Raw genomic sequence first — 18415 nt, 5'->3', positions numbered from 1 at the left:
TTTATTCCACTTTGCGTTAATTCCCATCAAGCCCCTGAATGGTTAATTAATGTGCTGACCGCAGTATTGAATACTGTGAGGGTCCAGTTTTCAACATCGTCTCTATTTAAAGGGGGTTTCCAATATATCGGCCCCCCTCGGTCATTTCAAAAGTGAATTGGTTGGTAAGAGAAAAAAAAAATTGTTTAGAAATTTCGTGGAACAAATGGCAAATTGTGCTAAACTTTTAACCCTTCTAACATCTGGTTTAAGCGTTTAGAGTTTGAAATCCCCAAATTTGTTTTCAAAACTTTCGCCAAACTCGTAAACCACCTGTGGCATACAGTTTCGTTAGAAGTCGCTTAAAAAAGAAAATATGAAGGCTGCTGAGGAGCTGAGCCCGCTTCTTACCAGGTGGGTGCCAGCTGTGATGCGCAGACAGCACCTGCAGCGACTGGAGCTTGCGCCGATTGCTGCCATTGGAAGCAGTTGAAGGACGTAATTTTTGGACTTTTTACTGTACGACCAGGTTGTAAGTTTCTATTGAGCAAAGTGCTATATAATCTTTTTTTTCCACAGTCCCGCATCAGCAACCCCCGAGGAGGCACCTACAGAATCCGAAAACTGTTCAGCTCAGGAAGTGAATAACGGTGAAACTTCTGATACATCTGTAAAAGAAGGTAAGTGTGTGCTGCCATGGTGTGATGGGGTGCACATACACCTACCAGAGATAGTTTTACTTTTACCCGATGGGTTTGGATCAGCCCCAATCAGTACATTTATTATTGGAGGTTTACTAGGATTTGCGGTACAGAGGAATCGGGGTTAGAATTTGAGAACGACAAGACATCTAGCGTTAATAGGTAACAAGCCGGAAAAAAAACCAGGAACACCGCCACTTGTATGTCAGCCATTAGGATACAATAGTTTATTGAGATTTTAATTAATAGACTTTGGCAAATTCTAAAGAATCCCCAAAAGATCTGCACAGTATAATTGTACATAATTTTAATTATTTGGAAAGGTTTTATGTAATTATTATGTACAATTATTTTGTACCAATATTTTGGGATTTTTAATTTGTTTTTTTTCAAATTTTTTATTTATTTAATAAAATGAATCTATTGAATCCGAACTGTAATTTTACAATTATGTATTGGCATTTTCCTATCTATCATCCAGAAACCATGGAAACCTCAACCACACTGGGTGACCCCCAGGAAAGTATAGCAGCCCCACAGTGTTCAGCAGCAGAAACGGGTACAACAGTGCCATCGTCCAGCGAACCTGGGGATGAAACCACATGCAGGTTGACGGTAAATGGTGAAACTACCGAGCCTGTGAGGCGAGATGAAACTGTGACTGAAGATGCGAACAGGTACAGTAATTATCGTTATACTGTCGCCCGGAGGCAGATCAGGTCTAGAATATGTGACCACGAGCAGGGGGGCATCCGGACAAAATGGCTCATCAGGTTTCCTTACCTTGTAGGGTGGAAGACAGAGCCCCATCTACCTCACAGATGGACAGCATTGCAGAGTCTAAACAACAGAGCTTGGAATTAACAAACGACACTTTAGATAAGAACTCTAATGAAAACCAGACAGAAATCCGGTAAGAAATCTTTGGGATGGACAATGTGCCTAAGTAAGGTTGAGCACCTTGGTCACGGTCTTGGGCGAGGGTAGAAGGAGAAAGTGACTTTAGAAGAGAAAAATTAGAAACTTGCAAACTTTCTGTTCATTTGACATCCACTCAGCTTGTGATAGCATTTATGGCACATTAATCCTACATGTGTCATCTACGCAGCTATCCATGTATTGTCCTCGGTGTGTCCTTAACAAGCTTTCTCTCTAGCTGCGACTTTAGATAAAGCCACTATGTGATGTGTCCGTCACTGTAGATATGCCAGCGCTAATCAACCCTGTCATGTGCCGAAGCCTGTCTCCAGTGGTAATGTGGTGGCATCAGTAGGTGGCCATAGACTTTTTTTTTTTTTTTTTTTTTAAATCAGATTTTTATTAACAATATTCAAATTGACAACCACACACAATTGTCAGCAAAGGAGAATAAACATGTTTACAAACATTTTCCCCACCCTCCCTCCTAGGACAATAGCATACATTGCTGACATAATAAAACCACATCCCACTGGAATCCGTTCCTCTCCATCCACGGTTTCCAAAGTGTTTCAAAGGTTTCCACACTTTTCCTTTTTTCCATAAATACCCTTTTCCATATTAATAACCATATCAGACTGTCTATAGAATTCCTGCAGAGTCGGCGGTGTCTCACTCAACCAGTGCCTGGCGATTAGCTTTCGCGCAACATACAATAATCTAGTTATGGCCACTTTATGACGATTTGGAATGCGGATCTCTTCCACATATCCCAAAATATGTATCACAGGATCGCTTGCGATTGTACAGCCATACGATCTCCCAATTGCTTCTCCCACCTCCAACCAGTATGAATTAAATCTCGTACATTGCCATAACGTGTAGAATCCCTGCCCTCTCGGACTGGCACCTAGGACGCTCGGAGGTCTGTCTCAGCCCTGCCTTATATAGCCGATCCGGAGTTCTATATACTCTGAAGCACATATATTTGCGAAAGTCTACCCGGCTCACGTACTGATAATTGGGGAATATACTCCATGATATCCTCCCATTTATCCTCCTCTATCCTTCCCAGCTCTTCCTCCCATTTCTCTTTTGCTTTAATAGGGAATCTATTAAGAAAGGTATATAACAAATCCCTATAAATATCCAAGACTACCCCTTTCGTTCCTCCGGTCGCACAGATATAGTCCACTAGAATGTGTCTCTAAACTCCCATATCCATCGTTTTACTCTGCGCAAGATAGGCATGTCTCGGCTGTCCATATTGTGTCCTAAACCTGTCCAGCAATGGGGACAGATTCAGATCGACATAGCTCGAGAGAGGAAAAGACACTTGAACACCCAAATATTTGAACTGTGAAACCACTGTCAGCTTACTACCTTCCCCTGACATTGGGATGTCATCGCCCCCTTTATCCACTATCAAGATATTTGACTTCGCCCAATTGATTTCAAGACCCGATATATCACCGAATGTCCTAAGAATATTCATCGCACCCTCCAAGGCCTCTCCAGAATTTTCTAAAAAGAGTAACATGTCATCGGCATATAGGGCTATTTTCTCCTCTATCATGCCATACCGGAACCCCCTAACCGAAGTCGAGCTCCTAATTGTCTGTGCCAGGGGCTCCACTGCCAACGCAAATAGCAGCGGAGACAGCGGCCACCCCTGCCTAGTCCCCCTATATAAACCATAACTTCCAGACAACTCTCCATTAACTCTCACCCTAGCAGTCGGAGAAGAGTGGCCATAGACTTTAGAATTGCCATCTCGCCAATTTTGGTAGGACTGGGCTGACCCTCAAACGTGCATTGAAGTGTCTTAACCCCTTGATAGATGAGTGTTAGGGAGAATCGGGCTGTTTAGTTATGACCTTGCCCGTTTCGCACGAGTCTGGTTTATACAGGACGATACTCCACCAAGTGCACTCTGGAAAAGGTCATTCCACCCGATGAACGAGCACAGGACTATGTTCCAGAGAGTACAATGAGTTTTTGCGCTGCGGAAAAGATCATTTCACCCGATGAACGAGCAGTTTGCCTGTTTACACCGCTAGGTAATCGTAAAACGAGCGTTTTTACCAAACATCACACTTTTAGATCGCCCTCATCGGTAAAACTTTTCTTGGCCTGAAATTAACTTTTAAGTGTTGAAACGTTGCAGACAACTCTCCTTGGCGGAAAAAAGATTCTTCGTTCTCTCTGATGGTGTGCTGTGTAAGTTTTTAAGATGTTTTCACTGAAGATATAAGTAATGTTGTTGTTTTTTGTTTTTTTTTTTCTTCCAGGTAAACTTTGTCCCCTAATCTGGCATCAGAAATAGATGACTGTACATCCAAAGATCTGCATTAAGTACACACATGGATTTTCCAACCAGGACAAAGACCAAGCCTCTGTCTCCGTACAAGGAAGCACGAGACACCAATCCAGAATCCGTCGTAATCCATTGTGTACGAGAAGATTGCGAAAGCGAGAGACAAACGATACTATTTTTTTTGCACTGAAAGTTTAATAGCATATATGTGTGTTTGCGACTGTCTGTGCATATATATATGTAGGATATTATATGTACACACATCTATCTCACACTTGCTTTTATATATATTTATATATGAAAGTGGCAGCGGTAAAAAAAAAAAAAGAAAAACCGGAATTAATGACATTTAAATTATATATAAATTTTATTTTACACTTTTTTTTTTTTTTTTGGATGGCAGACGATGCCGAAGACTTAAGCACAACAAGTCGAAGCCAAATTCTTTGTTTTGCTCTTCCCCACTCGATCCATCACAAGAAAAATAAAATCTAAAAAAAACCAGTCTATGCAGATGTCCACAGCGCAGTAATCGGCCCGCGGACGTAACGCCTCGGCTGGATTATTGCCTTTGTCAGGCTTAGTTGTATAATTGATGTCAAATGCCTCTGATTAACACGTCACTTTTTTTTTTTTGTATTTTTTTTTTCAATGTCCAATTCCCTTTATACGATAATCCACGGCCATCTGATTCTGTTTGCTTAGATAGTTTTCTGTAATGTGGTTACCAAAAAAAAAAAAAAAAAAATCCCCCTACAATGAAAAAAAAACCCCAATCTCCTAAGTTGTTAGATTCTCAGTAATAATATTAGCAGTGCCTTATTGTCATCCCATACACGTGTAACCCATTAAACTGTTCTAGGAATGACATTACCCAGTCTATGTGTATATTGTGCATCCGGGAGGGGGCAGGCGGAGACATTAGCACAGATCCTGCCGTCTGCTTCACATATTGGAGTGGTGGTCTATGGTTTACCGGAAGGCTACAGCTAACCCGTCCCCCAACACGGGCGCCGAACATCGCCAGCAAATATATTCAATGTGTGCAGACCGGGGACGGGCCAACCAGAACCTAGTGAGCGCTATTAATTGTGCAGCCATTTCCGCTCGTAGTTGCAGGTTCTCCTTTTTTTTTTTGAGCGAATCTGCCCCATGTCTTGGAGGATAGAGTAAAAAACATAGAGGTGTCTGAGTTTTAGGAAATGGTGAAAGACTTTACTAACTAAACCTTAATGCAACCCTGGGATGGGGCTTATCTGGTTAGAAGGTGCCGGGCATTGCATTATGAGGAAAGAGTGAAAAAGCCAAAGGTTTTGTTATGTTATAGAACCAGCCAGGGTTTATTAGGGGACGGCACTCCCATTAACTCTCTAATTAAAGAGGATATGGAAAGCACTGGAGAGAAAATGTAATAAAAAAAAATACATGTAAATATATATAAAATATAAATAGTTTGTGGGGGTAAATCTATACATACATTACATACATGTGTATATATATATATATATATATATATACATACATAGATTTTATATATATATATATGTTATATATATATATATTATAATAAATATATATATATTATGCATAGATTTACCCCCACAAACTATTTATGTGCATATAGCGCTCAAAGCCGAGTCCAGCGATACCTTTACATGGTAAATCCATTCCTCCTTTACGGAGAAATCGGCGTTTGAACATAATATGCGAATGAGGCTGAAGTGCTATGGTAGATCTGAAGCCTCTGTCACTCCAGCTCTATTCCCTGACGAGCGCTGCCGCCTCCTGCTTGACTGTTGGCCTCTACGCTGTGTGACTTCAGGCAAAGGAGGAGGCGGTGGCGCTCGGTGGGGAGAATAGAGCTGGAGTGACAGAAGCTTGGGATCTACCGTAGTCCTTCAGCCTCATTTGCATATCGATTCAAACGCTGATTTCTCCGTGATGGAGAATGGTTTCCATATCCTTTATCTGTTTGTTTTAGCAAACACTTGTCTTCCATAATATTATAATTCTGAAAAATCGTCTTATTCCTCTGCTCTGTGATGTTTCCGTTTTCCCCCAGTTAATAAACCGCGTTTGCACAATGCTGACAGTATGAGACTATGGGGCAGGGCCAATCCCACAGCGGTGAACTACAACTCTCAGCAAGCACTGGTCGCCCTTTTGCTGTCAGGACATCTTGGGTGTTGCACCTCCTGATGTAGGGACATAACGAATTGACAAAGAATGGTAATAACCAGCAAGAACAGCAAAACCGATGCTCCTGAATTATTTTTTCGGGAATTTTCTTGGAAGAAAAAAAAAGACTCGTCAGCAGGGCGGGGGAGTCACCAACATGGATGCTAGTAAATATTCCTTATGTTACTGTTAAAGTAGACCAAAAAGTAAGCGTGGGCGGGCATTTACCCCACGGACATCCTCCAGGGTGGTCTCCGATATGAGTTTATGTACTGATCATAAAGCAATAATTTGCATGTCCATTATTAGTCGGGTTTGGGTGGCGATGACCATACGTATAAAGAAATAAAATGTGAAAAATATGGTCGATTCCCCAGTTCAAGATCCTTTAAAGTGTAACTATGACTTTGTAAACCTTTGGCGAGGTGGTTCTTTTCCTGAAATCCCCACCAATAGGTCAAAACACCTGTGGTTAGCTGCCAGATTCCAGCGATGTGTCACTTACTAGGATGCTTGCTTCAGTTTTGATAGAATCTCTGCTTTTTCTGCCATATTTGTAGCAGTGCTCAGAATGCTGAGCTGTGTCTAACTCCGCCCACGCTCCTGATTGGCAGCTTTCTGTCCACACTGTCAGCAAGCTGCCAATCAGTGGTGGGGGCGGAGTTGCACAGATTAGCTGGACTGCCTGGCACGAGTCACCTAGTCCTGCAGTGATCATCTCCTGCTGATAAAACACTGACTGAATGTATTAAAACTACAGCACATAGCCAAACAAGTGACACATCGCTGGAATCAGACTCTCAGCCCCTACTGTTTTCATTCTACATAGCAAAAACTTGCTGACCGATTCTCATTAAAGGTGATCTTTTTTTTACTGTTTTGATATGTACCTTCCATTGATTTCACTAGAAAAAGATTTGTCCGATTCCTATTGAAATATGAACCGGGACCTTTCCATTTTTCACGTCGGTGATGTTTTTCCCGTAGCCCCAAGTCTTGTGAATTTTACAATAAAGCAATAGTTTGGAGAACGCCTTTAATTTTCATCCTGTACAGTATGAGCTATCCTTGTAAGTTTGTGGACCACTGTGGCTGTAGGATCACAAGTATTCTTGTTGGGTTGATGGGTGTTTGTTTTTTTTGTTTTTTCTTACTTTTATATATGTTCAGTTAGTTACAATGAAAACCACGACACAACATTTCCTAATATTCTGGTTCTTTTGTTTGAGCGATGGATTTTTAGAGGTCGTCCACCCAAATGTTTTTGCAAAAATGTGATAAATACTATGAGAGAGAGCAATAGACTTGGCCCCGATTCATTATTGCCTTTTCCACCAGTTTCCTGTTTTTGTACCCAATTCATTGTTCTATTTGCGCTTTTGGAGTTGCGCCAAATTTGACCACTTTTGCGTAAAAAAAACTAACGATAAATAAGGAAAGGTGACTTTAACCCCCCCCCTCACCCCACAAATGATGAATCGGGGCCCTTGACCACCTACACACCTAATTACCCTTTCTCAGTTCAGGCAATAATTCTGCCTTGAACTGAAAACCTCAGTAGTCCTAGAAGGACTAGTTGAATTTAGAGTTAATCTTTTTCATTTCGCACCCTTTAAATGATGAACGGGATTTCCCATGACTATTAAAAAAGATATATATATTTTTTTTTTCCTGAAACATGCCCCCTTATGTCTGACTCTAAAGGGCATGCCTATTGAAGTAAATGAGGCCGATTTATTCTAGGTCTGAAGAATAGGAGACTGTTCATTTCAATAGCTAAGCCAGCCCCCTTCACTTTTTATACATTGGTCGTGATGGAGAAGGGGGAGATTCTCTTAGCTATTAGAATTAGCAGTCAGCCTGCCCCCCAAACACACAGGTCTGGACACATGGCAGTGCGGGAAATTCTGTCCTGTGTCCAACACAAGCCAAAAGAGCATGTGCCAAGACGAGGTCATAGCTGAAAATCGGACCTGAAGTATGTCAGTAAGTTGTTTTTTTTTTGTTTGTTTTTTTTAATATTATTTTTACTCTTTTTTTTTTTAATTAATTTTATTCTTTCATTTTTTAATTTGTATTTCTTTTTCTTTTTTCTCCTCATTTTATTTTTTTATTCTTTATTAATTTTATTTACTTTTATTTTTATCTATTTTATTTTCTTTTTTTATTTGTATTTTTTTTATTTTCTTTTTTTTTTTCATTTTCTTTTTTTTACTCTTATTTTATTTTCATTCATTATTTTTTTGTATTTTCTTTTCTTATTTTATCTTTTTATTCTTAATTTATTTTATTTTGATTTATTTTTATCTTTTTATTTTTCATTCATTATTTTGTATTTCTGTATCTTTTCTTTTTAATTTTATTTTTGTTTTTACTCTTGTATTTTCGCTCATTATTTTTTTATTTGTATTTCTTTTGTCTTTTTCATTTTATCTTTTTATTCTTTATTTTTATTTTTCGTTCATTATTTTGTTTGTATTTCTTTTCTTTTTTTTCTTTCATTTTCTTTTTATTCTTTACTTTTTATTTTATTTTTTTATTTTTACCCTTATTGTATTTTCGCTCATTTTTTTTTTTGTATCTCTTGTCTTTTTCATTTTATCTTTTTATTTTTTTATTTATTTTTATCTTTTTATTTTTCGTTCATTATTTTGTTTGTATTTCTTTATTTTCTTTCATTTTATCTTTTTATTCCTTACTCTTTATTTTATTTTTTTTACTTTGTCAATAAAGTCATCCATAAATATATATATTCAGCATTTCAATATACTAACCTGTCTTAAAGTATGTTTGTACCCTAGCAGAGAACATTATAGTGAATCGGATGGCATCAGTATTTTTTTATAACCCGAGAGCACCTTTAAGACTACGTATAAAAATGTAAAACTCCTTTTCTGGGTCCCAAAATACAAAGTAATTTGTCCTTTGTGTCTCTCTTCATTGACTTAATGCAGAAAAGGGATAAATAAGACTGGGGTGCTGTAGTCGACTTCAGTATTTTAGATTTTCTAATTGTTTTTTTTTTTCTTTTTTAATTAGTTTTCTATTTGTCATAAAGCAATCAGCATTTTTAATTTGTGCCTTTTCACTGGCCCGATGTGGTTGGTGCATGTTGACTGTCCTCGTTATACTTCTTAAAAAAAAAAAAAAATTAAATTAAAAAAAAAAAAAAAGTAATGGTACAAGAGGAATCTAGGTGTAAAGTGTGTTCTGTATCCACCTTACCCCCCGATACCTCCCGGCATTTCTGTGAAGTCATTATGCCACTTAGCAGCAGCAGGACTTAATTGTTTCATTTTTTTAATAAAAAAAACAAAATGTTAAGAAAATGATTTCCAATTATATCAGATAATTTATATATTTTTCTTTTTTTTTTTCAACTTTGAGAATATTTTAAATATGTGTCCTTTATTTTTTCTTTTTGCTGGAAAGAAAAATAAATTATACATATACTTGCTTACAGTGTATCTGTATTACATGTTTTTGTTTTTTTTGTGTGTGTTGTGTTTAAAATGCGTTTTGGGGGAATAATTAAGAGCTTTGTATCCAGATGACAATGCATAATTCACCAGGATTGTGTTGTATTAGGACCTGATATAAGTGCACGTGCATTTTATACGTGGCCCCATAATGAGGTAAACTAGCGGGTGCAGTATGGGGGAGGACGCCATACCACGTCCTGCCGGTAACAGCAGGGGATGCTAATGAACTGATTTGTAAATTGCTATATGAATAAAGGTTATTAATAATATGCATATTATTAGCAAACATTTCTTTGGCCGAATGCATAGATATTAAACGAAATTCATTAGTTATAGTGTACCGGTGTAAAATGTACGGGGGACACCTACACGTTTCACCCGCATCAGCTTTTATCGTGTCTAGTGATGAGCGAACGCACTCGGATAAGGTGTCATCTGAGCATGCTCTGGTGCTAACCGAGTGTCTTTGGCGAAAAAAGGATTCCAAGACCCCACGGCTGTTCGACAGCCACAGCACACGCAGGGATTAGCTGTTTGTTAGACAATCCCTGCATGTGTTGTGGCTATCGAACAGTGGCGAGGACTCGGAACATATTTTTTCGAGCACGCCGAAGTCACTTGGTTAGCACCCGACCACGTTCAGATGACACCTCATCCTAGCACGTTCACTCATCGCGTCCCATTGTAAGGCTTTTAAAACCTTGTATGCACAGGCAGATCGTACTTCTGATGATCGATCGCTTAGTGCTCACCAGCTGCTGAAGTTCTTGGCAGTGTGGGTCCTGACTAGAGTTTTAAGCAAATTTTTCAAAATTTGGTTCCAATTACGATCGGCGGCGAATGTTCGAACGTCAATGGGAGTAGAAATTAAGAAATATCTTTGGAACCATCATCAAACATAAATTCGGCACAAATCGGGTACTAATATGGCAAATTCAGATTCGGTGATCAATTTCGAACGGCTCAACTCTAGTCCTGACTACACAGGATGATTCCCTGTCGAGAACGACGATGTTTTGGCTAACCACAAGACAATTTGACCCAGTTAAATTTTTTTGTTAGTTTGCCCGGTGAATGGCAGGCTGTTTTTAGACTGAACAACTTTTGGAAAACGATAGCTCACAATAGTCAGGCCTTTAATCCATTGGCATTAATACAAGATGATGTCCACTTTTCAGCTATAACAGCTTCCACTCATCTGAGAAGGATTTCTACAAGATTTTGGAGGCGTCTGTGGGATATTTTTTTTCCATTCATCCAGAAAAACATTTGTGAAGTCAGACCCTGATGTTGGACTAGAGGCCGGACCCCCAAACTCCATTCTAGTTGGCGATGGGGTTACATAGTATAACATAGTATAACATAGTTAGTAAGGCCGAAAAAAGACATTTGTCCATCCAGTTCAGCCTATATTCCATCATAATAAATACCCAGATCTACGTCCTTCTACAGAACCTAATAATTGTATGATACAATATTGTTCTGCTCCAGGAAGACATCCAGGCCTCTCTTGAACCCCTCGACTGAGTTCGCCATCACCACCTCCTCAGGCAAGCAATTCCAGATTCTCACTGCCCTAACAGTAAAGAATCCTCTTCTATGTTGGTGGAAAAACCTTCTCTCCTCCAGACGCAAAGGGTTGAGGTCCAGGCTCTATGCGACCAGTCATGTTTTTCACCACCGAACTCCTCCAAACATGCCTGTATGGACCTTGTGCGCTGGACAGAATAGGGTCTTCCCCAATCAGTTCACACAAAGTTAGAAGCTACACCTGTCCTCAAAACCTTGTGCTGAAGTACAAAGATTTCCCTGGAACTAAAGGATTGAGACTGATCCCTGAAAAACAGCCCATGGCATCATTCACACTCTACAGTGGACACAATGCAGTCAGGTTGGTAACGTTCTGGTATTTGTCAAACCCAACCCAGACTCTTCCATCAGACGCCGGATAGAGAAGTATGGTCCTTCACTGCATAGAACACGTTTGCTCCATAGTCCAGGGGCAACATGTCATACACCACCCCATCCGAAGCTGAATGTGGGCCGAGGGGGCCGACTTCATACATTGAGGGCAATGGAACTGAATGTAAAACTTGAACTCAATGATTAACCCCTTAATCCCATATGACGCACTATCCTGTCAAGGTGACCTGGGACTTAATTCCCAGTGACGGGATAGTAAGTCATGCGCGATCGGCTGCGCTCATGGGGGGAGCGCGGCCGGGTGTCAGCTGACTATCACAACTGACTTCCGGCACTATGTGCCAGGAGCGGTCACGGATCCTGCAGGGACTGCTTCCGGGTCCAGAGCAGGCTCTGGTAACTAAGGAGCAGGGCACGCCAGATCGCTGATCTGATACAGTGCTCTGCATAGTGTCAGATCAGCGATCTGTCACTATACAGTGATGTCCCCCCTGGGACAAAATTAAAAAAATTCCTAAATAAAAAAAAAATATATATTGTTACATAAATATTTTTTTATCTAAATATAAAAAAAAACAATAAAAGTACACACATTTAGTATCGCCGCGTCCGTAACGACCCGACCTATAAAACTCCCACTAGTTAACCCCTTCAGTGAACACCGTAAAAAAAGACGGATATAAATAACCATGGTACCGCTGAAAACATCATCTTGTCCCGCAGCAAAAAAATAAAGTTACAGTCCTCAGAATAAAGCGATGCAAAATAATTATTTTTTCTATAAAATAGTTATCGTATAAAAAATGCCAAAACATTAAAAAAAAATGTAAATGAGGTGTCGCTGTAATCGTACTGACCCGAAGAATAAAACTGCTTTATCGATTTTACCAAACGCGGAACGGTATAAACGCCTCCCCCAAAAGAAATTCATGAATAACTGGTTTTTGGTCATTCTGCCTCACAAAAATCGGAATAAAAAGCAATCAAAAAATGTCACGTGCCTGAAAATGTTACCAATAAAAACGTCAACTCGTCCCGCAAAAAAATAGACCTCACATGACTGTGGACCAAAATATGGAAAAATTATAGCTCTCAAAATGTGGTAACGCAAAAAATATTTTTTGCAATTAAAAGCGTCTTTTAGTGTGTGACGGCTGCCAATCATAAAAATCCGCTAAAAAACTCACTATAAAAGTAAATCAAACCCCCCTTCATCACCCCCTTAGTTAGGGAAAAATAAAAAAAATTGTATTTATTTCCATTTTCCCATTAGGGTTAGGGTTAGAGTTAGGGTTGGGGCTAGGGTTAGGGCTAGGGTTAGAGTTAGGGTTGGGGCTAGGGCTAGGGTTAGGGCTAGGGTTAGGGTTGGGGCTACAGTTAGGGTTGGGGCTAAAGTTACAGTTAGGGTTTAGATTACATTTACAGTTGGGAATAGGGTTGGGATTAGGGTTAGGGGTGTGTCAGGGTTAGAGGTGTGGTTAGGGTTACTGTTGGGATTAGGGTTAGGGGTGTGTTTAGATTAGGGTTTCAGTTATAATTGGGGGGTTTCCACTGTTTAGGCACATCAGGGGCTCTCCAAACGCGACATGGCGTCCGATCTCAATTCCAGCCAATTCTGCGTTGAAAAAGTAAAACAGTGCTCCTTCCCTTCCGAGCTCTCCCGTGTGCCCAAACAGGGGTTTACCCCAACATATGGGGTATCAGCATACTCAGGACAAATTGGACAACAATTATTTCTCTTGTTACCCTTGGAAAAATAAAAATTTGGGGGGCTAAAAAAAAAAAAGTTTTGTGGGAAAAAAAATAATTTTTATTTTCACGACTGCGTTATAAACTGTAGTGAAACACTTGGGGGTTCAAAGCTGTCAAAACACATCTAGAGAAGTTCCTTGGGGGTCTAGTTTCCAAAATAGTGTATTTGTGTGGGGTTTCTACTGTTTAGGTACATCAGGGGCTCTGCAAATGCAACGTGACGCCTGCAGACCAATCTATCTAAGTCTGCATTCCAAATGGCGCTCCTTCCCTTCCAAGCTCTGCCATGCGCACAAACGGTGGTTCTTCCCCACATATGGGGTATCAGCGTACTCAGGACAAATTGGACAACAACTTTTGGGGTCGAATTTCTCCTGCTACCCTTGGGAAAATACAAAACTGGGGGTTAAAAAAATAATTTTTGTGAAAAAAAAAAAATTATTTTCACGGCTCTGCATTATAAACTATAGTGAAACACTTGGGGGTTCAATGCTGTCAAAACACAGCTAGATAAGTTCCTTAGGGGGTCTGATTTCCAAAATGGTGTCATTTGTGGGGGGTTTCAATGTTTAGGCACATCAGGGGCTCTCTAAACGTGACATGGTGTCCCATCTCAATTCCAGTCAATTTTGCATTGGAAAGTCAAACCGTGCTCCTTCCCTTCCGAGCTCTGCCATGCACCCAAACAGTGGTTTACCCCAACATGTGGGGTATCAGCGTACTCAGAACAAATGGCACAACAACTTTTGGGGTCCAATTTCTTCTCTTACCCTTGGGAAAATAAAACAAATTGGAGCTGAAGTAAATTTTTTGTTAAAGTTAAATGTTATTTTTTTTTAAACATTCCAAAAATTCCTGTAAAACACCTGAAGGGTTAATAAACTTCTTGAATGTGGTTTTGAGCACCTTGAGGGGTGCAGTTTTTAGAATGGTGTCACACTTGGTTATTTTCTATCATATAGACCGCTCAAAATGACTTCAAACGTGATGTGGTCCCTAAAAAATATTGGTGTTGTAAAAACGAGAAATTGCTGGTCAACTTTCAACCCTTATAACTCCCTAACAAAAAATTTTTTGGTTCCAAAATTGTGCTGATGTAAAGGAGACATGTGGGAAATGTTACTTAAGTATTTTACATGACATATCTCTGTGATTTAAGGGCATAAAAATTCAAAGTTGGAAAATTGCAAAATTTTCAACATTTTCGCCAAATTTCCGTTTTTTTCACAAATAAACACAAGTTATATCGAAGAAATTTTACCACTTTCATGAAATACAACATGTCATGAGAAAACAATGTCAGAATCGCCAAGATCCGTTGAAGCGTTCCAAAGTTATAACCTCATAAAGGGACAGTGGTCAGAATTGTAAAAATTGGCCGGGTCATTAACGTGCAAACCACCCTTGGGGCTTAAGAGGTTAATAGGTGTATGCTAATAATTTGTGCATATATTGTGGTTCTAGTGCATTTTTTTTCATTTTGGGAAAAATTTATAGAAATAGACTTTGAGGTCCTTAACCCCTTTCTGACATGGGATGTACTATCCCGTCGAGGTGGGGTGGGCCCCCATGACCACGGACGGGATAGTACGTCCAGCGCGATCGGCGGCGCTCACGGGGGGAGCGCCGCCGATCGCGGCCGGGTGTCAGCTGTTTATCGCAGCTGACATCCGGCACTATGTGCCAGGAGCGGTCACGGACCGCCCCCGGCACATTAACCCCTGGCACACCGCGATCAAAGATGATCGCGATGTGCCGGCGGTATAGGGAAGCTTCCCGCAGGGAGGGGGCTCCCTGCGGGCTTCCCTGAGTCTCACCTCCCTCCCTGCTTCCTCCAGCCCCAGATCCAAGATGGCGGCGGATCCGGGTCCTGCAGGGAGGGAGGTGGCTTCACAGAGCTTGCTCAGAGCAGGCACTGTGAAGCCTGCAGCGCTGCATGTCAGATCAGTGATCTGACAGAGTGCTGTGCACACTGTCAGATCACTGATCTGTGATGTCCCCCCCCTGGGACAATGTAAAAAAGTTAAAAAAAAATTTTCAAAATGTGTAAAAAAAAAAAAAAAAAAAAAATATTCCTAAATAATGGAAAAAAAAAAAAATATTATTCCCCTAAATACATTTCTTTATCTAAATAAAAAAAAAAACAATAAAAGTACACATATTTAGTATTGCCGCGTCCGTAACGGCCCGACCTATAAAACTGGCCCACTAGTTAACCCCTTCAGTAAACACCGTAAGGAAAAAAAAAAAGAGGCAAAAAACAACGCTTTATTATCATACCGCCGAACAAAAAGTGGAATAACACGCGATCAAAAAGACAGATATAAATAACCATGATACCGCTGAAAGCGTCATCTTGTCCCGCAAAAAACGAGCCGCCATACAGCATCATCAGCAAAAAAAAAAAAAAAAAGTTATAGTCCTGAGAATAAAGCGATGCAAAAATAATTATTTTTTCTATAAAATAGTTTTTATCGTATAAAAGCGCCAAAACATAAAAAAATGATATAAATGAGGTGTCGCTGTAATCGTACTGACCCGAAGAATAAAACTGCTTTATCAATTTTACCAAATGCGGAACGGTATAAACGCCTCCCCCAAAAGAAATTCATGAATAGCTGGTTTTTGGTCATTCTGCCTCGCAAAAATCGGAATAAAAAGCGATCAAAAAATGTAACGTGCCCGAAAATGTTACCAATAAAAACGTCAACTCGTCCCGCAAAAAACAAGACCTCACATGACTCTGTGAACCAAAATATGGAAAAATTATAGCTCTCAAAATGTGGTAACGCAAAAAATATTTTTTGCAATAAAAAGCGTCTTTCAGTGTGTGACGGCTGCCAATCATAAAAATCCGCTAAAAAACCTGCTATAAAAGTAAATCAAACCCCCCTTCATCACCCCCTTAGTTAGGAAAAAATTAAAAAAATGTATTTATTTCCATTTTTTCCATTAGGGTTAGGGCTAGGGTTAGGGTTAGGGCTATGGTTAGGGCTATGGTTAGGGCTAGGGTTAAGGCTACAGTTAGGGTTGGGGCTAAAGTTAGGGTTAGGGCTAGGGTTAGGGCTACAGTTAGGGTTGGGGCTAAAGTTACGATTAGGGTTTAGATTACATTTACAGTTGGGAATAGGGTTGGGATTAGGGTTAGGGGTGTGTCTGGGTTAGAGGTGTGGTTAGGGTTACCGTTGGAATTAGGGTTAGGGGTGTGTTTGGATTAGGGTTTCAGTTATAATTGGGGGGTTTCCACTGTTTAGGCACATCAGGGGCTCTCCAAACGCGACATGGCGTCCGATCTCAATTCCAGCCAATTCTGCGTTGAAAAAGTAAAACAGTGCTCCTTCCCTTCCGAGCTCTCCCGTGTGCCCAAACAGGGGTTTACCCCAACATATGGGGTATTATCGTACTCAGGAAAAATAGGACAACAACTTTTGGGGTCCAATTTCTCCTGTTACCCTTGGGAAAATACAAAACTGGGGGCTAAAAAATAATTTTTGTGGGAAAAAAAAAGATTTTTTATTTTCACGGCTCTGCGTTATAAACTGTAGTGAAACACTTGGGGGTTCAAAGTTCTCACAACACATCTAGATAAGTTCCATGGGGGTCTAGTTTCCAATATGGGGTCACTTGTGGGGGATTTCTACTGTTTAGGTACATTAGGGGTTCTGCAAACGCAATGTGACGCCTGCAGACCATTCCATCTAAGTCTGTATTCCAAATGGCACTCCTTCCCTTCCGAGCCCTCCCATGCGCTCAAACGGTGGTTCCCCCCAACATATGGGGTATCAGCGTACTCAGGACAAATTGGACAACAACTTTTGGGGTCAAATTTCTCCTCTTACCCTCGGGAAAATACAAAACTGGGGGCTAAAAAATGATTTTTGGGGGAAAGATTTTTTTTTTCAATTTTCACAGCTCTGCATTACAAACTGTAGTGAAACACTTGGGGGTTCAAAGCTCTCACAACACATCTAGATGAGTTCCTTAGGGGGTCTGGTTTCCAAAATGGTGTCACTTGTGGGGGGTTTCTACTGTGTCGGTACATTAGGGGCTCTGCAAATGCAATGTGACACCTGCAGACCATTCCATCTAAGCCTGCATTCCAAATGGAGCTCCTTCCCTTCCGAGCCCTCCCATGCGCCCAAACAGTGGTTCCCCCCCCCACATATGGGGTATCAGCGCACTCAGAACAAATTGGACAACAAATTTTGGGGTCCAATTTCTCCTGTTACCCTCGGGAAAATACAAAACTGGGGGCTAAAAAATAATTTTTGTGGGAAAAAATGTTTGTTTTATTTTTACGGCTCTCCATTATAAACTTCTGTGAAGCCCTTGGTGGGTCAAAGTGCTCACCACACATGTAGATAAGTTCCTTAGGGGGTCTACTTTCCAAAATGGTGTCACTTGTGGGGGGTTTCTACTGTTTAGGTACATTAGGGGCTCTGCAAACGCAATGTGACACCTGCAGACCATTCCATCTAAGTCTGCATTCAAATGGCACTCCTTCCCTTCCGAACACTCCCATGCGCCCAAACAGTGGTTCCCCCCACATATGGTGTATCATCGCACTCAGGACAAATTGGGCAACAAATTTTGGGGTCCACTTTCTCCTGTTACCCTCGGGAAAATACAAAACTGGTGGCTAAAAAAATAATTTTTGTGGGAAAAATTTTTTGTTTTATTTTTACGGCTCTGCATTATAAACTTCTGTGAAGCACTTGGTGGGTCAAAGTGCTCACCACACATCTAGATAAGTTCCTTAGGGGGTCTACTTTCCAAAATGGTGTCACTTGTGGGGGGTTTCAATGTTTAGGCACATCAGTGGCTCTTCAAACGCAACATGGCGTCCCATCTCAATTCCTGTCAATTTTGCATTGAAAAGTCAAATGGCGCTCCTTCGCTTCCGAGCTCTGCCATGCGCCCAAACAGTGGTTTACCCCCACATGTGGGGTATTGTCGTGCTCAGGACAAATTGTACAACAATGTTTGGGGTCTATTTTCTCCTGTTACCCTTGGTAAAATTAAATAAATTGGAGCTGAATTAAATTTTTTGTGAAAAAAAGTTAAATGTTCATTTTTATTTAAACATTCAAAAAATTCCTGTGAAGCACCAGAAGGGTTAATAAACTTCTTGAATATGGTTTTGAGCACCTTGAGGGGTGTAGCTT

General features: G+C 40.4%; 1 protein-coding gene across 1 annotated transcript in view; it reads left to right on the top strand.

Moving 5' to 3' along the window:
- PPP6R1 (protein phosphatase 6 regulatory subunit 1) overlaps positions 1-4788 on the top strand; it is a 78062-nt gene extending 73274 nt beyond the window's left edge. The window contains exons 20-23 of the mRNA XM_069742854.1: positions 559-659; positions 1162-1357; positions 1471-1593; positions 3890-4788. Coding sequence (XP_069598955.1) covers positions 559-659; positions 1162-1357; positions 1471-1593; positions 3890-3893 — 424 coding nt within the window. The 3' untranslated portion in view covers positions 3894-4788. The remainder of the gene's footprint in view (positions 1-558; positions 660-1161; positions 1358-1470; positions 1594-3889) is intronic.
- Positions 4789-18415: the final 13627 nt, after the last annotated feature.

This window comes from Ranitomeya imitator, chromosome 10 (assembly GCF_032444005.1).
Source record: "Ranitomeya imitator isolate aRanImi1 chromosome 10, aRanImi1.pri, whole genome shotgun sequence".
Classification (NCBI taxonomy): Eukaryota; Metazoa; Chordata; class Amphibia; order Anura; family Dendrobatidae; genus Ranitomeya; species Ranitomeya imitator.
This window is presented reverse-complemented; position numbering and strand designations above follow the sequence as displayed.